Source organism: Grammomys surdaster, unplaced genomic scaffold, assembly GCF_004785775.1.
Source record: "Grammomys surdaster isolate TR1022 unplaced genomic scaffold, NIH_TR_1.0 263, whole genome shotgun sequence".
Classification (NCBI taxonomy): Eukaryota; Metazoa; Chordata; class Mammalia; order Rodentia; family Muridae; genus Grammomys; species Grammomys surdaster.
Genome location: NW_021604704.1, coordinates 2916048 through 2936064, shown reverse-complemented (window position 1 = coordinate 2936064; position 20017 = coordinate 2916048). Strand labels below are relative to the sequence as shown.

The following is a 20017-nucleotide window of genomic DNA, read 5'->3' as shown; positions in this document are numbered from 1 at the left end:
CACACACACACACACACACACACACACACACACACACACACACACACGTATATATATAATTTTCTATTTCTTATATTTTAACTGGTTGACAAAGCAATAGGTTTTCATACAAGCTTCATTTGGCTGGCTCTCCCCCACCAGCCCTCAGCAGTCTGCCTTCCTCATCATACTTTTCCCCTAGTATGTCTCCCTTCCATATTTAACTGTGACCCCTACTAGTCACTGCTAGAGGTTCTTTTTTCCCAGTTGTATGTGCCCATTTCTAGTTTCCTGGCCTTTGCCCATTCTCCCTCCCACCTGGATAAACATACTTTACAGTTTGGAGCTAGAATCTGCATATGGGAAAGAACATACAGATTTGTATTTCTGAGCCTCAATTACCTCATTTAGTATTTTCCAGTTCCACTCACTTTCTTGCAAAATCCTAAGTACATTTCTCTTTACAGTGGAATAAAACTCCATTATGTACACACGCGCACACATTAATAATTCCATCTTCTGTTGATGGATATCCAGGCTGATTTAATTTCCTTGCTATTGTAAAAGAAACAGTGATACACTTGGATATGCAAGTATCTCTATAGTAGGATGTAGCATTTTGGGGGTAGATCTCCAGGAGTGGTACAGCTGAGTTATCTGACTTGTATAGTGGTGCATTAGCCTATACTTCCCACAGGATATAAGGGTACCCCTTTCTTATTTCCCAACCTGCATTTGTCATCATTTATTTTCTTGATGATTGCCATTCTCAATAGGGTGGGATGAAATCTCAAAGTAGTTTTACTTTGTATTTCTCTGATGGTTAAAGATGACCTTAGTTTCTTTTGCTACACAGCTTCTTAATTTTCATGTAATTCCATGTGTTAATTCTTTAGAGTTGTTTCTTGTGTTATTGGGGTTATAGTTAGAAATCTGTTGCCTGTATCTACATTCTTTGTTTATCTTTAGGAGTTCCTGTGTTCCCTGTTTTAAATTATCATCTCTGATCGAGTTTGAGTAGATTTTTTATGCAGTGTGAGAGAAATTGATCTAGGTACACTTTTCTGCCAGCACCACTTATTATATAGGCTTTTCCCCAATTCATGTTATTGACACTTTGTAAAAAACTTTGGTGTGTAGTGCTGTAAGGGTTTCTGAGTATTCCACTAGGTTCCTTTGGTCTACAAGTCAAGGCAGATGTTTAAAGAGTATACATATTATTTTTAAGTCACATATATGTGTGTTTATGTGCACATCAGAAAACACACCTAAAGAGTCTAGAATAGGGTTTGGATACTCTGGAGCTGGAGTTACAAGTGGTTGTGAGCTACCGCTACCAGACATGGATGCTGAGAACTGAATTCAGGTCCTCTGCAAGAACAGTATAAGCTCTTAACTCACGCGATCTATCTCTTCAGGTCCTAAAAAGACTTTTAAATTACCTAAACTTAGTTTATTACTCATTAAATTATGCTTGCTGAATGGAAAACCCTAGGGAAACAGACTTTAAAAAATTAAAGAAAACAAAACAAAATGTTCATGCAGACAGGATGACCTATCCCTGTAATCCTAACATTCCTAACATTCATGAGGTTGAAGCAGGAGTGCTACTTTGAGTTTGAGGTCAGTATCAGTTACATAGCAAAGATAACACAGACCACAGAGATCCTGTCTAAAACAAAGCCCCCCAAAATAAACAAAAAACAAAAAAGTCTCTACCACAGACTTCAGTAGCTCCATACTACCAGAGAGGAAGGCTACATACTAATTCAGGCAAACCACTGCACCCGATGAAAACAAGAGTAACACCACCGCTGGAGACTTGTAACAAAAAATTGTTACAACATATTATTGAAAATATCAACTTATTGAGAAAAATTGCTGAAGGGAAATAGTAGCCAACAGAAATTGGCTCTGAAGAGACCCAACTGTTTGGATTAGTAGAGATTATGCTTTAGTTTTTATTGCATTTTTCATGTGTTCATACAAACACACATAAATATGCCACAGCAGGTATGTGGAGGTGTGGGGACAACTGTAAGACTTAGTTCTCTTTTTATTTATTTTTTTTAACATTTTCAAGCATGTGAGTGGTGTGTGTGTGTGTGTGTGTGTATGTGTGCACATGTGCATGCAGGAGACAATCTGTGGATTTGTGGGAGTTTGTTCTTTCCTTCCTCCATAGGGGATCTGAAAAGTATAGCAAAGAATCTGAAATCAAGGGTATCATCAAAAAAAAAACTACATCAATGCAAGAAATATTTATAATTTGACCCATTTTCTTTAAATAATAATTAATAATCAAAATGAAATTTTCATTAGAAGGATTCAACATAAAATTAATGGCAAGAAGAAAAATAAGCAAATATGAAGATATTCTATCTAAAGAACAGAGAGAAAACATATAGAAAAACAGTGAAATTTATGATGTTTCCTTTTCCTCCTCTTCCAGAGTCTGTTAAGGATTTTCTTTTACATATAAGACCATGCCATCTGTAAGGAGAAATTTTTATTATTTTCTTCGTGATTTGGATGCCTTTTATTTATTAACTGTTCCAACTTGATCTTCGAGTAATATATGAAAAAGAATTGGTGAATGGGTATCCCCGACTTGTTTATAACATTAAAGGAAAAGCTTTCAAATTTTCAAGATTCAGTATATTAGCTGTGAGGTGGTTACACGCCACTTTCAGTGTGCTCAGGTACATTCTTTCCTAGTTGTTTATTTTTTTAATCATGAAAAGACATTTTTCCTTTTTTTTTTGCTTCTAGTGAAATAATCACATGGTTTTTATACTTTGTTCGGCTAATATGTTTTGCATCAACTATTAGCACATAATGAACCATCTTTGCACCCTAAAGATAAATTTTATTAATCATGACGTATGATACTTCTTCCCTCCCATCCATGCTACCTAAAATTTAATAGTAAGTAAATAAAATATAAACTTTGATTGGCATCAAAGGTAAAATGAAATAATCAGTTAATACAACATTTCCAATTACAGAATCACTAATTTTAGAGTTCAAGAGGACTTAACAATTATCAGTGACGTCAACTCTCCATTTTCCCACTGGGAAAAAAAAAACCCTAGAAATCAAAGAGGTGTGTTTATTTGTCCATGACATGCTATATGATAGTTAACGAGCTTGCTCAAGTTAGGCAGAATATTTTCATAACAAGTGTGAAAGTTGTGAAAACCAAAATGAAGTCACTTATGACAAAATGTAATAATCAGGAAACTATGAAGATAGGGGTCCTCATGCATATTTGACTCATGCATATGTGATCCGAGTTATCACAAACATTGCCAAAATTACAACCTTGCACAAAAAATACTTCTACAAGGATGTCTACCCAGCCATTATTGCCAAACTTTGGACTGACACATTCCATCCATTTACTGAGTTTTGTAACCAAGGATAATTCTTTCAAAATAATATATGTAATTTTCCTTGTTTTGCCTTAAAAAAAAGTTCATCTTTTGCCTCCTTGGTATACCTATGGTCCATCATAACACCTACAATAGCAAACTGCAATCTTGACATTTCTCATTAAAATCTTTGTTTGAGAAAGCCAGTTTTTCTGTCACTCATTTGAGGTTGAGGAAATATTTAATATGTTATTAAATTTGGAATACTTATATTGGTTGAAGAATTTGCAGGTTATGTCCATCATGAATACTGGTTTGTGTTTTTTTTTTTTGTAGTGTCTTAGTCTGCTTTGACATTAGAGTAATACTTGCCTCATAAAGTCAGTTTGAAATGATTCCTCCTCTTCAAATTTTTAAGAGTTTTCAAAGGACTGACATTAACTCTTCTTTAATATTCAAGAAAATTTATCAATGGAGCCAGCAACCTCGGCTCCTTGCTTTTCTTGGTGTAAAGGTTTTTGATTTCTAACTTCCTTGTCCATTATTGGTCTGTTCAGATTTTCTGTTTCTCTATGATCTAATCTTAGAAAGGAATATTTTTCTAAGAATGCATCCATTTCTTCAGGTGATCCAATTTGCTACCACATAATTGCTCAAAGCAGTCTCTTATAATCCTATTTCTCTATTATCTGTTGTAAAACCCCTTTCCATTTACTTATTTTTTTATAGCTGGCTAAAGGTTTGTAGATTTCATCTTAAGAAAGGACTAACTTAGTTTTGGGTTTTTTTTCTATTTCCTATTTCACTAATTTTTGCTTATTTTTTTCTTTCATTTTGCTGATTTGGGGCTTAGGTTTGTTTGTGTTTTGTTTTTCTACTTCAGGTGGAAAGTTAAATATTTATTTGTGACCTTTGCTTTTTCTTGATATTGACTTGTGTGAGTGTGCACACTTGAATGTGTGTACATGTATCGGCCAGAGGTAAACATCAGGTGTCTTCTTCAGTTATCTCCAACTTACCTTTTGAGACAGAGTCTCTCACTTTACCTGGAACTTAGCTATTTGGCTAGAGTGGCTAGGCAGTGAATTCCAAGGATCTGTCTGACTCTACCTCCCCAGTGCAGGAAGTAAAGGAATGTACCATCACACGGATCTTATTACTTGCATTCTGTGATCTGAATTCTAGTTCTCACACCTGCATGGCAAGCAACTTACCAGCTTGAGTCATTTTCCCAGTCTCTAATGTTGATGTTGAGCACCATAAACCTCATTCATAGAATAGGGTTTTATTGTATTTCTCAAGTTTTAGTATATTTTATTTCCATTTGTCTCAAATTAGAGGTAAAATATTTTCTTTCAGTTTCTTCTATGAACTATCAGTTGTTAAGGAATGTGTCATATGTGTCATTTAATTTGCATATATTTGTGAATTTTCCAGTTATTCTTGTTGATTTGTAATTTTAGAACACTGTGCTTAGCAAAGACACTGGCTATGATTTCAATTGTCTTAAAATTGTTAACACATATAAGACAGAGAAGATATAACCTATAATACCACTGGCCACATTCATTTGAGAATGATTTGAAAATAGCCTGGGAGTGTCTCTTAATGGAATAGTTAGATAGCAGTAAAGTATCAACATCATGATCGATAATGGTAGCAAAATTACAGCTATGAAGTAGCAAGGAAAAGAATGTCATGGCTTGGGGTCACCACAGCATGTGGAACTGTAGTAATGGGTCACAGCATTAGGAGGGTTGGGAACCACTGCTCTAGGCGGTCTGAGTCATTTGCAAGGAGAGAAGGGAAAACAATGCAAACGCTAGAAAAACTGTGGTACCTAGTAAGAAGTCTGACACTTTGAAAGTTCTCAGAAACTAGGGAAACTAATTAATAATTAGTACCAGCTAGGATTCTACCATTATATTTAATATCCACAATACAATTCTATGTTTTCTAATGAGTTTCAAGGAGGCATTGGGAAACTTCAGTGGTTTTAAAGTAGGAAAATATTCGTACAAAAAGAACATAAAGCTTGTTACTTGGAGACCTAGGTGCAAAGTCTATTTCCAAATGAGTCTTATCTAATACTGAACCATAAACGCTCTTAAATCACACCCTCTATTACTAAGAAAGTTTGAATCTGAACATCATAACCTTGACAATGGTTTAAATGCCACATTCAGCAGAATTAATCTAGCAGTTGCGTCTCTGAAAGGAATGCTCACCTCCCAAGTATAACTGGCTGCCAAGGAAGTGAGGAAAATTACCAAAGCTTACCTCTGAATCTGTAGAGCTGTCGCAGACGCCCCTGCACAGGAGAGATCAACACAGCACAAACAAGCAGGGCATTCCTCTTAGTTAAAGTGCAGTGTGATTTGCCAAACTTTTATCTTTACCCACTGCCTCTGTTTCAGGTAGATAAAACAGAAAGGATGAGCGGTGGTTCAGATGACTTCTGTGGGTGGCTACTGTAAAAGCTGGGAAAATAACACTACCTTCTATTAAAGAGTTCATGTTTTAGTCATCGTCATAAATAATTTAATTTAGAAAAATACTTCACTTTCAACACTATTTTGCAGAAAACAGTAAACCTCAAATTATCTGACAGATAGGCTGCCTTGGGCAATAGACCTGAATGACCAGATACTGTGTGTTTGCCTTTGTATGTGTCCCCTCTTTGCACCTCACCACCAGGATGAGTAAGTAGGGCAAAAGGTATAAATTAAGTTGATGGGAAAAGCCTAAAAATAATGAAAGGGCTAATTCAGTCATGTCCAGTCTGAATTCATTAACTGTGTTCCTTGTCTGGGAATAAATCATGAACGAAACAAACTCACAAGTAAGACAGCTCAGTAGCACTTAGCAAAGTCCTCTTTTCTAACTTAAAACAGTCAGAGAAGGAAAAGAAATACAAGCCTGAAATCACACCTGCAACAACCTTTTCTGCTTTTGCTACTAGAGCGGGAGACTATAGCATGGCCTTTCTTCCAAAAGAAACCCCACTGGTTTCCCTTCAGGGATCTGGAGAAACAGAAGTATGTCAGTCCATCAATAAGAAGAGTAGTACATCATTCCCTACATTTTATGTGATCCTGACCACCAATCACCTTAACAACTTAGAGCAAGAACAAAAGAAAAATCACTTCAGAATGGCACCCCAACTATGGACATGAACTGCCACTGTCCATTGGATGTGAAAATGCTACAATAACTCTCCCAGGAAATGCCTGAAGATTACCCAAGATGTTTGGTATCTGTGTGTAAATCATTCTGGTAAAGTGCAAACAACTACAGCACTGCAGGACAAAGGTAACAATACTTCAGGTACAACAATTAGTTCACAGATTCCTAAACATAGCAGTGACAAAGTAGGATTTGTCCTAAGGAATAAAAAAAGGCAGGAGGAATAGAGAGAAATGAAGATTACAATGGATGATTAAGTTTTATTACACTAGAATATAGAAATACCAAGGCATACCACATGGAATCAGTGAGAAACGGTCATAGCATTATTATCAAGCTTGGTACTATTACCAAGCATAAAAAAGAAAGAGCAACATAATATGTTACTTTTATTTAAAAGTCTAGTCATGAGCTAGTAAGTTGATATTATAAAGAGGAATTGGCATGTAGAAATAGGAGGGTCGTGTGTAAAGGAAGATGAGTATTTACCTAATGATTTTTAACTACTCACACTTTAGAATTATGGGCAAGAAAACAATACTAAAACTTTATCTCAAACAGGAATCAGTAATCAAGGCTCTATGGTCAATGGTGCTGCAGAACTATTCAACTCTGCTTAGAGCATAAAAAGCAGCCATAGACAAGAAACAGGTAGTGAACCATTTTAGTCTACAGGCCATCATGATCTAGAGGTTTAAGTGGATAGTTTTTTTTAAAAATGTGGTGTGCATCAGAATTCTCTTGGAGAGCTTGGATAGTGGAGCTTCTGCTCTGTAGAGTCAAGGTCAGGCCTGAGATCTGCGTTTCTGCCACATTCCTAGGAGAGGCTGCTAGCCTAAAGGTGTGCTACACTTTGAGAATACCTAAATTCTTCCTTACAGGCTAACCATTTGCTGAAGAGTCTAACTTCATATCTGGTTGGATACAAATGTTTCTCACTTGAAGTTCCAAATTTAAAGGCTCAATGGAAATTTTACAATTTAAGAAAAAAATGTTAATTTCTATTGTATTGTTGCTTTGATTTCAGTGTGGATTTATTATTACTCCATCAGTAAACACACTTTACCTTTGTATAATCAACATTGTGACCTAACATGTTGTAAGTCATACATAAGTGACAGAGCATATTATGTAAGGCTCATAAAGGCAACAGAGAATCAGTTGAAAGACAGGTAGAGCTCAGCAAGCCCTGTGTGAAGGCACTCACGGCATAAGCCTTATGACTTGAATTGGATCCCTATGAACAACATGGTGGAAGGAAAAGAACCGACTCATGTAAGTTGTCCTCTGACCTCCACATCTGCCACACATACCTCCCTCTCTCTCTCTCTCTCTCTCTCTCTCTCTCTCTCTCTCTCTCTCTCTCTCACACACACACACACACACACACTTATTTTCTTTAAAAAAATTCCTCCCCAAATCAAAGAAAATTCAACAGAATCTATTTCTAAGTAGATGTAGTTCATTTCAACAAAATGGATGCATGTACAGAGCAATTTAAGACATTTTGAAAATCATGTCACCTTAGCCTCATGAGAATCTCACAAAATCAGCAGTGCCAGTCATTACTATCCCTTTTTAAAATTTTTGGTTTTGAGTTTTATTTTATGAACATGTATGTGTGTCTATGTGTATATCCATGCCATGTGCATGTGGTTACTCACAGAAACCAGAAGACAGCAATGGATCGCCTGGAACTGGAATGACAGGCAGTTGTGAGATGCCCAGCATGGGTACTGGCACCAGAACTTGGGTCTTCTGCAAGATCAGCAAGTTCTCTTAACGTCTAAGCCATCACTTCAGCTATCCATTCTTTTATTTATGAGATGAAAAAAATAGAGAAAAATAATCCAAATACTGATGTCACGAGAAAAATTATTTAATAATTTTCTAGGAAGCATGGTGGCATATATGTTTAATCCCAGCTCTCAGGAAGCTGAGGGAAGTGAATCTCTGTATGAGGCCTGCCTGTCTACATTGTGTATGCCAGGCCAGCAAGGGAGACCTTGCCAAACAAACAAATAAATATTTTTAAAAGTAACGTTTCAGAATACTTATTTCTCTTGATTTCTCTTGGTCTTTTTTTTTTTGGAATGGTGCATTTTAAGAGAGGGTCTTACTCTATAATTCAGTCTAGCCTTGAATTTACAGTAAGCTTCCTGTCTTTGCCTCCTAACTACTGGAATTGCAGGAAAGAGCTATCATGCCCGGATTGTCAATTCCTAAATTGCTTTTGTTTTCCAAATCCAACTTACAGCTCTCTCTGTTCTATGTCTAGGAAAGGATCTAGAAATAAGAGAAAATGTGCTAATAAGGCCATCAAGTCCATATTAATATCTGTAAGCCTAATACTGAAGCCACCAGGGGAAGTCTAACCAAGAAGCCTGAGGCTCCAGAGATCAAGTTCAAACCCACTAAACCTTAAGGACAAGTAGGTCATAGAATATGAAGTATGACCCAGCACTCTAACGGAACACTAGAGCACAGGAGAAATAGTAATGCTAAGATTCTAAAAAGTGTAGCAGCAAGCCTTGAACGCTTCCTCTTCAGATTTCCAGGCTTTCTCTGCAATGATGAGAGATAACAAAGCACGTTCATGTGAACAGATGTTTACATAGATTACTTTAATAGCCATAAGAGAAATCTTTTTTTTAAAAAAAACTTTTCAGATTATAATTATATTTCTCCCTTCCCTCTCCTCCCTACAAACCCTCCTTTATACCCCTCCTGACTCTCCTTCAAATTCCTGGCCTTTTTTTTTCACTAATTGTTATTGTATGCATATGTATATAAATACAATATAACCTGTCTGTTTTCAAGACTGACTGCTTAGCACTGAACAACCAATTGTGTGCTTTCCCCTGGGGAAGACCACCTCTCCGGCTCCCAGCTTCCCTCGGCTGCTTTTAGTTCTTTGTGTGGGGTTGAGGCCTCACGGGCTTCTCTCCATCCAGTTTAGCATGCTCATTGGTGTCATCCTTGTTCAGCTCACGTTTGGCTAGTCATATTGGTGAGGTTTTATGAGTTAGCTTCTGATGTTACTAGGAGACACAACCTCACTGGTCTTTGGCTCTTACAATTATCAAACTCCCTGGCTCTTACAAGCTTTTCACCCCCTCTTCTTCAATGTTCCTTGAGCCTCAGATGCAAGAGTATTTTGTAGATGTGTCCACTGGAAGAAATCTTTTTAAAGAAAAAAATAGCATAGGTTACAACATGTATGGTTAGTAAAGGGATTTTTCCCCCATATCTTAGCATGTCTTAAAATACGTTGATTATACTATGAGATAATTATATTCTCAATTTGATCTGTCATCTGAATAGTCTAGTAATACTTTTTTCAAATTCATAAGAAATATAATTAAGAATGGTCTCAGTAAAAAGAACTTCCTGTTTTACAAGCATCTAATTACTTTATAAAGAACTTAATTTAAAAGAAAACATTTATTAAAAAGATTAAAAAGAGTGACGACGGCTCAGTGGTTAAGGGCACATGCTACTCCTGCGGAGGACCCTGCCCCAGTTCCTAGCACTCACATGGCTACTCAGAAAACTAAATAACTTTTTAAAAAGATAATATCAAGGTGGGCATGGTGGCGCAAGCCTTTAACCCAACAATCAAGAGGCAGAGGCATGTGGATGTCTGAGTGAAATCAGCCTGGTCTACATAGTTGAGATCCTGCCTCAAAAATCCTGATAATCTCAAATTCAATATTCCATTATACTGCTAGACTAAGGTCTAATCAAGATAATAATATTAAGCCTAAGTAGAAGATGGGAAATTATTCATATACAAATAAATTCAGACAATTCTCTTTTTAAACTAATAGTTTAAGGGAGACAGGTGGAGCCAGTGAAACTGCTAACCTAAATAACACTGTCCAAGGATCATAAGAAAAGACACCTTTTCCTATCCTCTGAAGCCAACCTATTTCCACACAAGTGGTCTAAGTAGACCACCCCCTCCCATCAGGATAATCTTTTTTTTGTATAAAACGAAGTTTATTTGGGGGCATGAGAAGGGGGGAAGAGAGTGTGGGAAAGAAATGGGACAGAAAGAGAGAGGAGAGAGAAAAAAAGGGAAGAGGTCAGCCAGGAACTCCTGGAGAGATGGAGGGCAGGGTGGGGACAGAATGTCAGGATGTGGATTTAGTACTTTAGAGTCACGTTTACAGACTACCCATTTGACTTCAGTTAAGATATGGAAACTGCTGTCATAACAAAATTTGGGAAACTACAACAGTATAAATTTAACCAATCATGTTATAATGTTACTTCTTTTTTTGTTGTTTTGTTTGTTTGTTTTTTCCAGACAGGGTTTCTCTGTATAGCCTTGGCTGTCCTGGAACTCACTCTGTAGACCAGGCTGGCCTCAAACTCAGAAATCTGCCTGCCTCTGCCTCCCAAGCGCTGGGATTAAAGGCGTGCATCACCACTGCCAGGCATAATGTTACTTCTTAAATACATATTCCAGGATCTTCCTTTTCTTTTAAACAAATTAGCACATTTTTTATTATACGTATATATGTACATACACCAGAGAAGAACATGCAGGAATTGTTTCTCTCCTTCCACCATGTAGTCCCAGCAAGAATCAAACTCAAGTAGTCAGGCTTAGTGGTAAGTACCATTACCCTCTGAGCCATCCCACCAGCCCGAGAGTTTCCTTTTCTTCATCATGAAACCTCACATTATGAACAATTAATTCTACCAAATGTCCAAGTGCAAAGGTATGGTATAAAACTCTTTTAACAGAAATTTTGGAGCTTTTTACCACAGTGTAATATTACAACCTGGTTACAAATAAATTATGAAAACACAAAGAGTATCTTTTGTAGCATATAACATTTTTTTTTTTTGCTAAAAGACATTAGGTGCTCTTGAATATATTTTTATATTCCTAAGATTTATTAGAGTTCCTCTATCTGAATTTCTCTATTCCTTTTTAGAAATGAGGAAACAAGCCTAAGATTTTAAAAATTACCCAATGACTAACAAACCTTTCAAGTTTCATGTCTGCTACAAAGATATCCTCAACTTTATTTTCCTGCTAGGTAGTCACACTGTCTCTGGATTTCTCACTTAATACACTCTTTCAACAACTACTGACGACTTTCTTTATGCTGGTTTCTATGCACAGACAGTAGCATGAACATGTCAGCTGTGACTCCTGCCTTATTGCCTTATCAGGATTCAAGAATTAGTGTGATATGGTCTAGATTTAATCATCTGTCTCTTATTGACAGAGAGCTCCTTGAAGCTGGAGAATTCAAATGTTTGCTGGATGATGATGACGATGATGATGATGATGATGATGCAGCTAAATAAAAATAAAAACTGCAGCCATTTCCATAGATTGTATTATTTAAGCCTCACAATCCACCTCAGAAGACTATATCATCATTTTCATTTTACAGGCAAAGGAACTAATGATCAGAGATGTTAACTAACTTGTCCATGACTTCACAGCTACAAATGAATGAATGAATAAATGGTATTTTACCTATACGGTAGGACTGTTCATTTTAACATATTATTTATGTAACCGAGCATGTGTTTAGCATGGAGAAAGACCATATACAAAATTGATCAAACTTACATACAAAACTATCAAAAGAAATTTGAGTATGGCAGAGACAGTCTACAAATAAAAAACATGTAACCTTCACTTTACAATCACTAATCTATGCTTGTGAAGCAGAGATCATTCCTTCTATAAAGACAAAAAATGTACCCAAAGCTTACCAGATCAGATCTTTGGGGGATGCCTTACAAGCCACAAAGCAAAGGAGGAAACAAAAAGATAAGTAGAAAGGCTGAAAATATGTGTTTCCTGAAAGGACAAATGTGGCTGCATGACCTAGAAGTGACATAATGGCTATCTGCATACCATAGCTGGGGTAGAGACCTCTAGAACTGAATAAACCATCCCTTCATCTAATAAACAGTAAAAATCTATCTATGGTTCAGCGATGTCCTAGTTTGTTTGCTGCAATAAAACACTGACCAAAACCGACTTGGGGGAGGAAAGTGTTCATTTGGTTTACAAGACCCAGTACCAGTCTGTCATTGAGAGAAGCCAGGGAGGAGGAAAGCCAGCAGGAGCAGAGGCAGGAACCATAAAGAAAAGCTGTTTAAGGTGAGAGAGAGGATGAGAAAGGAAAAGAGGGAAGCATCCTAGCACTATCCAAGGACAAAGAATCCTTGACACTAGAAAGAATTAACATCTTTATAATGGAATAATTTAAGGAAACAATATTAGTGTGACAAATACCAAGAACTTAAAGAAAATATTAAAAAAGAGACAAATTAGACTTAATCTTTACTTTGTCACTCAATGAAAGGCTTCCATCTAATTCATGGTCATATGCAAGCTAGTGAATGGAAATGGCATCCGTTTTGGAAAACCAAACTATTTTACTTAAAAGCCAGTAAAACACAAATACAGTGAAAAAGAAATCTGGATTATAAATGGCAACTCAAATAAAAGCTCCATACTGTGAAAGCAGAACATCCCATCAGCCTGGCAGCTGGTGATAGGTACCTGCTCTACAGTGACAACTGTACAAAAGTAGCATTTTCACTACTTAAGTGAACAGTGCTGGCAGCTGAGACAAATTGAGAAGCTGTAGTTTATGACGCAGTTTTCAAAGTCAAATGCAATTCAGTATTATCACAGGACATAAGAAATGATCCACCCTACCCTTGAACAAATACCTATCTCGAAAACCTCACTACGTTGGCTTGGAAACTTAGAATAATTAGTCTGGGGGAAAACACCTGAGGGGTAAAAGGGATGCGAATACTTCAAAACAGATGGCCAGATGGTCAAGATTGCTTATTTCCACTGCTAAAGAATATATAGATTTATCACTTAGTTTGCTTATGAATGCTAATATTTTGTCATAGATCAATAGTTTTCAACCTTCCTAATGCTGTGACCCTTTAATATAGTTCCTCATGGTGTGGTGACCTCTAACCATAAAATGATTTCCATTGCTACTTCATAAGTGTAATTTTGATACCCTTATGAGTCATAATGTAAACATCTGATATGTAGTATATCTGACATGTGACCCTTGTAAAGGGGTCATTTGGCCCCAAAGAGGTTGCAACCCACAGGTTGAGAACCAATGTCATAAAGCAAGAGAAAAACAAAGGAATGAAAGAAGGAATAGTATAGGCTACCAAAGAGGTGAGAAATGTAACTGGAAAGGAATCATTTTTTACAGTAATAAAGTTTAAAGATGAAAATTAGTCTTATTTTAAAGAAACCCAATATGGTATTTTTTTCCATAACCTGAATCACCAATAGAATGTGGCCCCAAAAACCCAAAAAAACAAAAAACCAATCTTTTGAAGCAGAGAGAATCCCACGTGAGCTTAGCCAGATCACTCCTTACCACCTCTTAAGCTTTTTGTTCCCTGTGAAAAGGGTTAGAATTAAATGAGATGATACATGTAAAATGCCTAATATTAGAAAGGTGAGTCAATGTCCTTTGCAAAGTAGTCATTAGGTTATAAAACATTCTTTTCTTTAAAAGCTTCTTACTATGTCAAAGTCCCTTTACACATAGTTAAAGTCTGAAAACATTTACAAAAAGGCAACCATTTGAACACAGTCTCAAAGAAATGTGGTATTCCTGTTTCTACTATTGGTCCCAGATACAAATAGAGATGCAAGAACTCTCAAAGTAAAGGGAATAGCTAAGAACATAATTTAAGGGAAATCAGAAATACAGTCCATTGTGTGAAGCTTGTATATTCGAGAGAAAAACTGAGGAAAGTGAACTGTGCATTTCAAATTATACACAACAAAAAAGTTGCAAATGACAACCCTAAAGCAATTGGCAAAAATCTTCATAAAGAGATGTGTACAAAGACAAAGTAACTAAAAGCTATCTTTCCCCCCAAGAGGGCCACAGAATCAACTGCTCAGAAACTTCCCTTGTCTCAAAATTCTGTAGGTTATCGTCTGTAGAAGGGCAGCTAAATCCCAAGAGTTGGAATTATCTAGATTCTTAGAAAAGTAGCTGGTGACTGTGTGCTGTTTACCTTGCTAAATGGCTATTGATGCGATCGTGTTCTTCTCTCCTAGAACACCACTTGTTTTTGGAAATTTTTCAAATCATTCAGACTTAATCATAACCTTTTCTTAATATTAAAAACTATTTTATGTACAGTGTCTACTTAAGTTTTCAGGACAATTATTCCAAATCATGTAATGTTTCCCCTGGGGTACTAGAACTTCAAGTCACTGACATAATCAATACATGGGAAAGCCAGAGTGATTAGTGCAAATCAGAAAAGCTGATTTTCCCCTCTATGTTTTATTATGTATTTTATATATTATTAATCCAGTATTTACATAAGACTGGTTTGAACTTGATTCTCTGGTAAATTGCATTATTGTAGTCACAATTACAGAAGTTAAAGTACATAAGTAACTTAACCATTCTCTTTTAATAAAGTGTATGTGCAAACAATCCATACTAAACTAATGAATTTCTTATTAAATTAAGTCATTGTAGTAGAAAGCTATCATCAACAGTTATTGAAGCAATTCTTGTTCTGTGTTGCTCCAAACATCAGACAATCACCATGTTAGCATTAGATGAGTGTCATAAATCAATTCAAATCTTAAAAGGCCCAGGAAACCAAAGCCAAACACAGGCTGAAACCAAATTCTTACACAACAGGCTCAGAGACATAAATGCATAGAAGATAAAAATCCATGTTTTGGTCTGGTAGCTTAAATGCACTACAAAACATATTTATTCTACTTTGGAAAAATTTTAATCTTCTGAAAAGTTAGTCCCAGAAAGATATATATATATATCAGTTTTAAAGTATCTAGAAAAATGGTTTTAAAACAGTGACTCTTCATACATGATTCATTTAGTTTTACAAAATACCTGTGTCATGTCTCAGAATTCTACCTTACACTGTTTTGTAACAGGGTCCTGGCATTAATCTTCTTAAAAAGTTCCCTGACAGTTCTAATATGTAGCCAGGTAAAGCACCACTACTTTACATTAATTCAGTGCTTTTGGACAATAATTACTCCAAAGTTGATAAATACACTTTTCGCCTTTTAATGAGATTTTATTAAAACTATTCAATTTATCCCACAGCTAATGAGTGACTGTTACATTACAGGTAGTGTGTTTAGTAATGGAAAAACATGTTTGTTGCATATTTCCTTGCCTTCAAGAAGCTACCTATTAGCTAGGTAGAGAGACCATAAATAAGTAACTGTAATTAAATATGTTATGTGTTCTCAGGGTATAAGCAAATACAGTATGCCTGGCAAACTTGCATGTCGTCAGTGAGCAAGGGTCATGCTTCATCATTCCAATTTCAATCTATATTTTAGCAGAACAAGAGAGTCAGAAGTTCCAGGTTATTGAACACTCTAAAACCCAGGGCAAATATTCAGCCTACATACATAAAAACAGTACATTGTGTGATCCTTTTCCAAACAGACTGCTTACACCAGAAAGATGGTAGTTTTATGTTTTAATTTAAATGAAATGTTTTAAAACTTATTTCATATACCATTGCTAGTTTTACATTTACCTACGAAACTATAAATCTGTAGAAGGAACAGTAAGTGGTTATGACAAAATTAGTTATTAACTTGTATTGCATAATACCCTTTCTTTCCAGCAATTGCTACATTTGTTAAGATAAGAAGTTTGGGGCTCGATGGGTGTGGTGGTGCTGTACCATGAATCTCAGCACAGCACGTAGGAGACAGAAGCGGGCGGAGGTGTACATCTATGAGTTTGAAGTCAGCCTGATCTACAAATCATACAGTGAAACTGTCTCAAAAACAACAAACAGAAAAAGGAAGTTTGGGACTATAATTGTATTTGCTTCAGTAACTTGAAATATGCCACATGAAAATGTTATGGAAACAAGTCATTTAAGAGTTTCTGCAACTTTCAAAAAAAAAAACAAAACCCACAGAGGGTGTCTTACTTTTTTAAAAAGAAATGGCACCTTCCCAATCCTTATAATTAAGATACGTGGTTCTTTCAAAGATAGCCTTAATAAGAGTAAAGTTTGCATCAACTACAGGGAAAATGTATTGCAAATAAACAGCAATCTCTCTTCAAACCTCCTTGCCTCAAGTCTTAAGCAAGAAGACGCCAAAGGGGGTCTAAATTACATTGGAGATTTAAACCAGGTGTGATGCATACACCTTTAATCCCAGCATTTCAAAAGCAGGGACCCGCAGATAGAGAACTGAGTTCAAGAGTATCCTGATCTACATAACAAGCTCCAGGCCAGCCAGGGCTGCATTCCTGAGACCCTCCCTCCAGCCCTCCCTCACTCAAATTGAAATTTCCTTACATCACCAAGTAAAGCCTAGCTCAGAGAAAATGAGCAAGTAGGTGGCTGGGTAGGAGTGAGTGGGTGGCCTAAAAGTCTTAAAACCTGAAATGTATTTTAAAGAGCCTTAGTGAAAATGTAAAGCTCTTTACGATATTGTGGTGTAAACAGAATTTGTGATACTAATCTGATACAAAAGAAAATCAAAATTCCGTGGAGTCTGGATAGAAATCAACAAAAAGATTTTCAGGATGAACGATGATCTGCAAGGCTTTTCTGCTTAAGCTCATAATTGAACAAATTCTAAGTTTAAATGTATGCTGTCAAGGTCTCTGAAGAAAAAAAAAAAAACCTCAAACGACTTTCAATTTCAGGATCAATATATACTGACACAATTTACCGGAGAAACCTTCAACCTTTGCACGGGGTGAGGAACACCATCACTGCATTCTTTAAGACGGAGTCTATCTTGGATTCATTATTTCAAGGAATGGCATTTTATAAACGACACCAACCAAGTCAGATTTGGGAGGATAGGAATGAAATTTCACAGATCACAGGAATGCAGGCAGCCACTGACTAGGTAGCATATCAAAATTAGCTTGCTCTTCCTCCTTTTGCAGCTGCAGAACAAAATGGATAAACTTAATTCTACCAGGGGTGTCTTCTGAAAATATTTTCTCAATTTTAAGTCAGCACAATACAGACTAGTAACATGAGGCTGACCACTTTTGAAATCTGAACTTGTCATCCTTTCAGACCTGAAGGAATCAGAACCAATCACCAAAATTGATTCAATGATGGCTATTTCATCACCATAATACATGCAAGCATCTTAATCCCACATTTTTCAATGATTGACTGGAGGCTGACAACAGCTATAACTAAGATACAAGTATCACTCTGATGGTCATCTGGGTGGTTCTGAGAAACATCTAATTTGCCTTTTGTGTCCTCATAACAATAAAGAAACGAAGGAGTTTTTGAATATTTTCTCTCTAAAAATGTGGCGTCGACCATGGCTATTAAGCTTGAAGTGTGGCTATTCAAACTGCATTCTGCTTAATTGATTAAAATTTAGAAATAGTAAATTCAGTTACTGGAAAACTTTTATGTATGTTTGGAACAACTTGAATATGTGAATCTACTTTTTTTTGCACATGCAAATTTTATGAGACCTAAATACAGATCAAGTACTTCTGGTAAAAAATTAGCTTAGCGTCAAAATTGAGATGTTCTGTTAGTGTAAAACACACATTACATTTCAATGGCTTAGTAGGAAAAGATGTACAGTATGGCAAAAATTTTCATGCTGAAATCACTAATTATATATAACGTATTACATAAATATCTTACGAAAATTGCACCTTTTCGTTTGAAATCTTTCTAAAGTGGCTACTAGAAAAATGATAAATTACACGTGGCTCTCATTAAATAGCTTTTGAACAGCGCTGCTCTGTGCACATCCACAAAGACTGAACAGACACATTTGGACATCCTCCTCCTAACAGATAGGCTGGTCACTGAACAATGAGGCAAGGAGCATTTGGGTCTAAGAAAAGAGTGTAGCAAGCTCTATCCACAATTTCACTATGGGAGCCGTACTGTAATACCTCAATATGGAGGAAAAAAATGAGTTCCCCGTACTCGAAAAATTGAAACTGAGTATACTGCAGACAACTTAAAAGAGGTAGAGCCAACTGCTCTGTCTTGGTTTCATTTCCCAACTGTGGACCTTAAAATAGACAATAAAGCACCGCTTCCAAAACGAAGTAAAATATTCTAATACTAGCTTTCTAACGAGCCCTATTAAATAAGCAAAAATCGCTCTTAAGTATTATCTCAACTTCCAAAGCCCGAGAATACACGCTGAGCTGGGAAATCAACTTCAGATTGCCAGCATTTCCCTCACAAGCAAATTAGCAGGATTGTGCACTTGGAATACTGTTTGACAAGAATGAAAAGGAAACAATTCAAAACAGATTTCAGGACTGGACAATTAGATGAGGAACTGCAGATTTAATTCTCAATCAGTACTGTGATTAATCTGATTCCCTGCTTTTCCCTAGTGTAATTACACAACCCAGATGAAAGGATGAGCATTTGGACTGTCAGTTCTATATTCTAGACCAGCCCGGTGACTCAAAGCAGACGGCTCTACCACGCTAACCACCATCCCAACAACAGTGGAAGGGAGCCTCGAGCACTGATTGTACAGTCATTGCATAACGAGGCATTAAAATTTTGGGTGCCCCTAACTCTTTCTATGTTCGTCTATAGCAGGTGAAGAATTTGCTGAAACTGGACGCATCCGTCTTCAATGACCCTCTTAAATCCGGGCATGGGGTGAACACAAAGGCATCTGTCTAATATCCTGGCACAATAGACACACACCCCACAATTAAAAATCCCGGACGCGCTCTCTCGCTCTCTCCACACAAGCACACGAAATGCAGGCTGCTCTTTTCATAAAAGGTCTATGGTACAGGAAAGGTAACAATAACCCCAACTGTTCCCAGGAAGCAACTATAAAATCGGTCCTGCCACGTCCCTGTGTAACCGTCAGACAAAATGCAGGGAGCCCGCCCCACGCCTTATGGGGTGGCCGCCCGGGGCTCGGTGGCCTCCACGGATCGCTGAGAAGCCCCCAGACCCCCTCCTGGCAGGAGACCCAGGTACACGTCTATAAATACTCCAGGGTGAAGAGGACTAGGGAGGCAGAGGGAAGGGAGAGAGGGCAGGGGGCAGGCCCGGAGCGGGTGCGGGAGGCCCCGGGCATCGCTGAAAAGCATTTTTCCACACTCCCGCTCCCTCGCGTGGAGACTCACTTGCCGATCACCTCGCACAGCTCGTACACATCCTCGAACAGCACGTCGTCGTCGGCCATGGTCCGGAGGGGACAGTGGCCGCAGCGTGGAGGGTTCTGAAAACTGGGTTGGGGGCGCCCAAGAGCTCAGTGCCCGGCTCCGGGCTCGTGTCCTCCACTCAGGACCCGCAAGCCCTCGGTGCTGAGGAAGCTCAACTGGGGCCGCGAGGCCCGGAGACTGCAGCGCCTTTCCTCTGCCGGCTGCCGCCCCGGCGCGGGCGGCGGGGCCGGGGCGTGGGAGCGAGGGCGGCCCGGGCCCGGCGCCGCCCGCCCG

The 20017-nt window shown here is 37.5% G+C and overlaps 1 protein-coding gene across 4 annotated transcripts in view; it reads right to left on the bottom strand.

Annotated features, from left to right (window-relative positions):
* Positions 1-19915, bottom strand: part of Cask (calcium/calmodulin dependent serine protein kinase) — a 337083-nt gene extending 317168 nt beyond the window's left edge. For all 4 annotated transcript variants that reach the window (XM_028776008.1, XM_028776009.1, XM_028776011.1 and 1 more), the window contains exon 1: positions 19706-19915. In XM_028776008.1, coding sequence (XP_028631841.1) covers positions 19706-19764 — 59 coding nt within the window. In that variant the 5' untranslated portion in view covers positions 19765-19915. The remainder of the gene's footprint in view (positions 1-19705) is intronic.
* Positions 19916-20017: the final 102 nt, after the last annotated feature.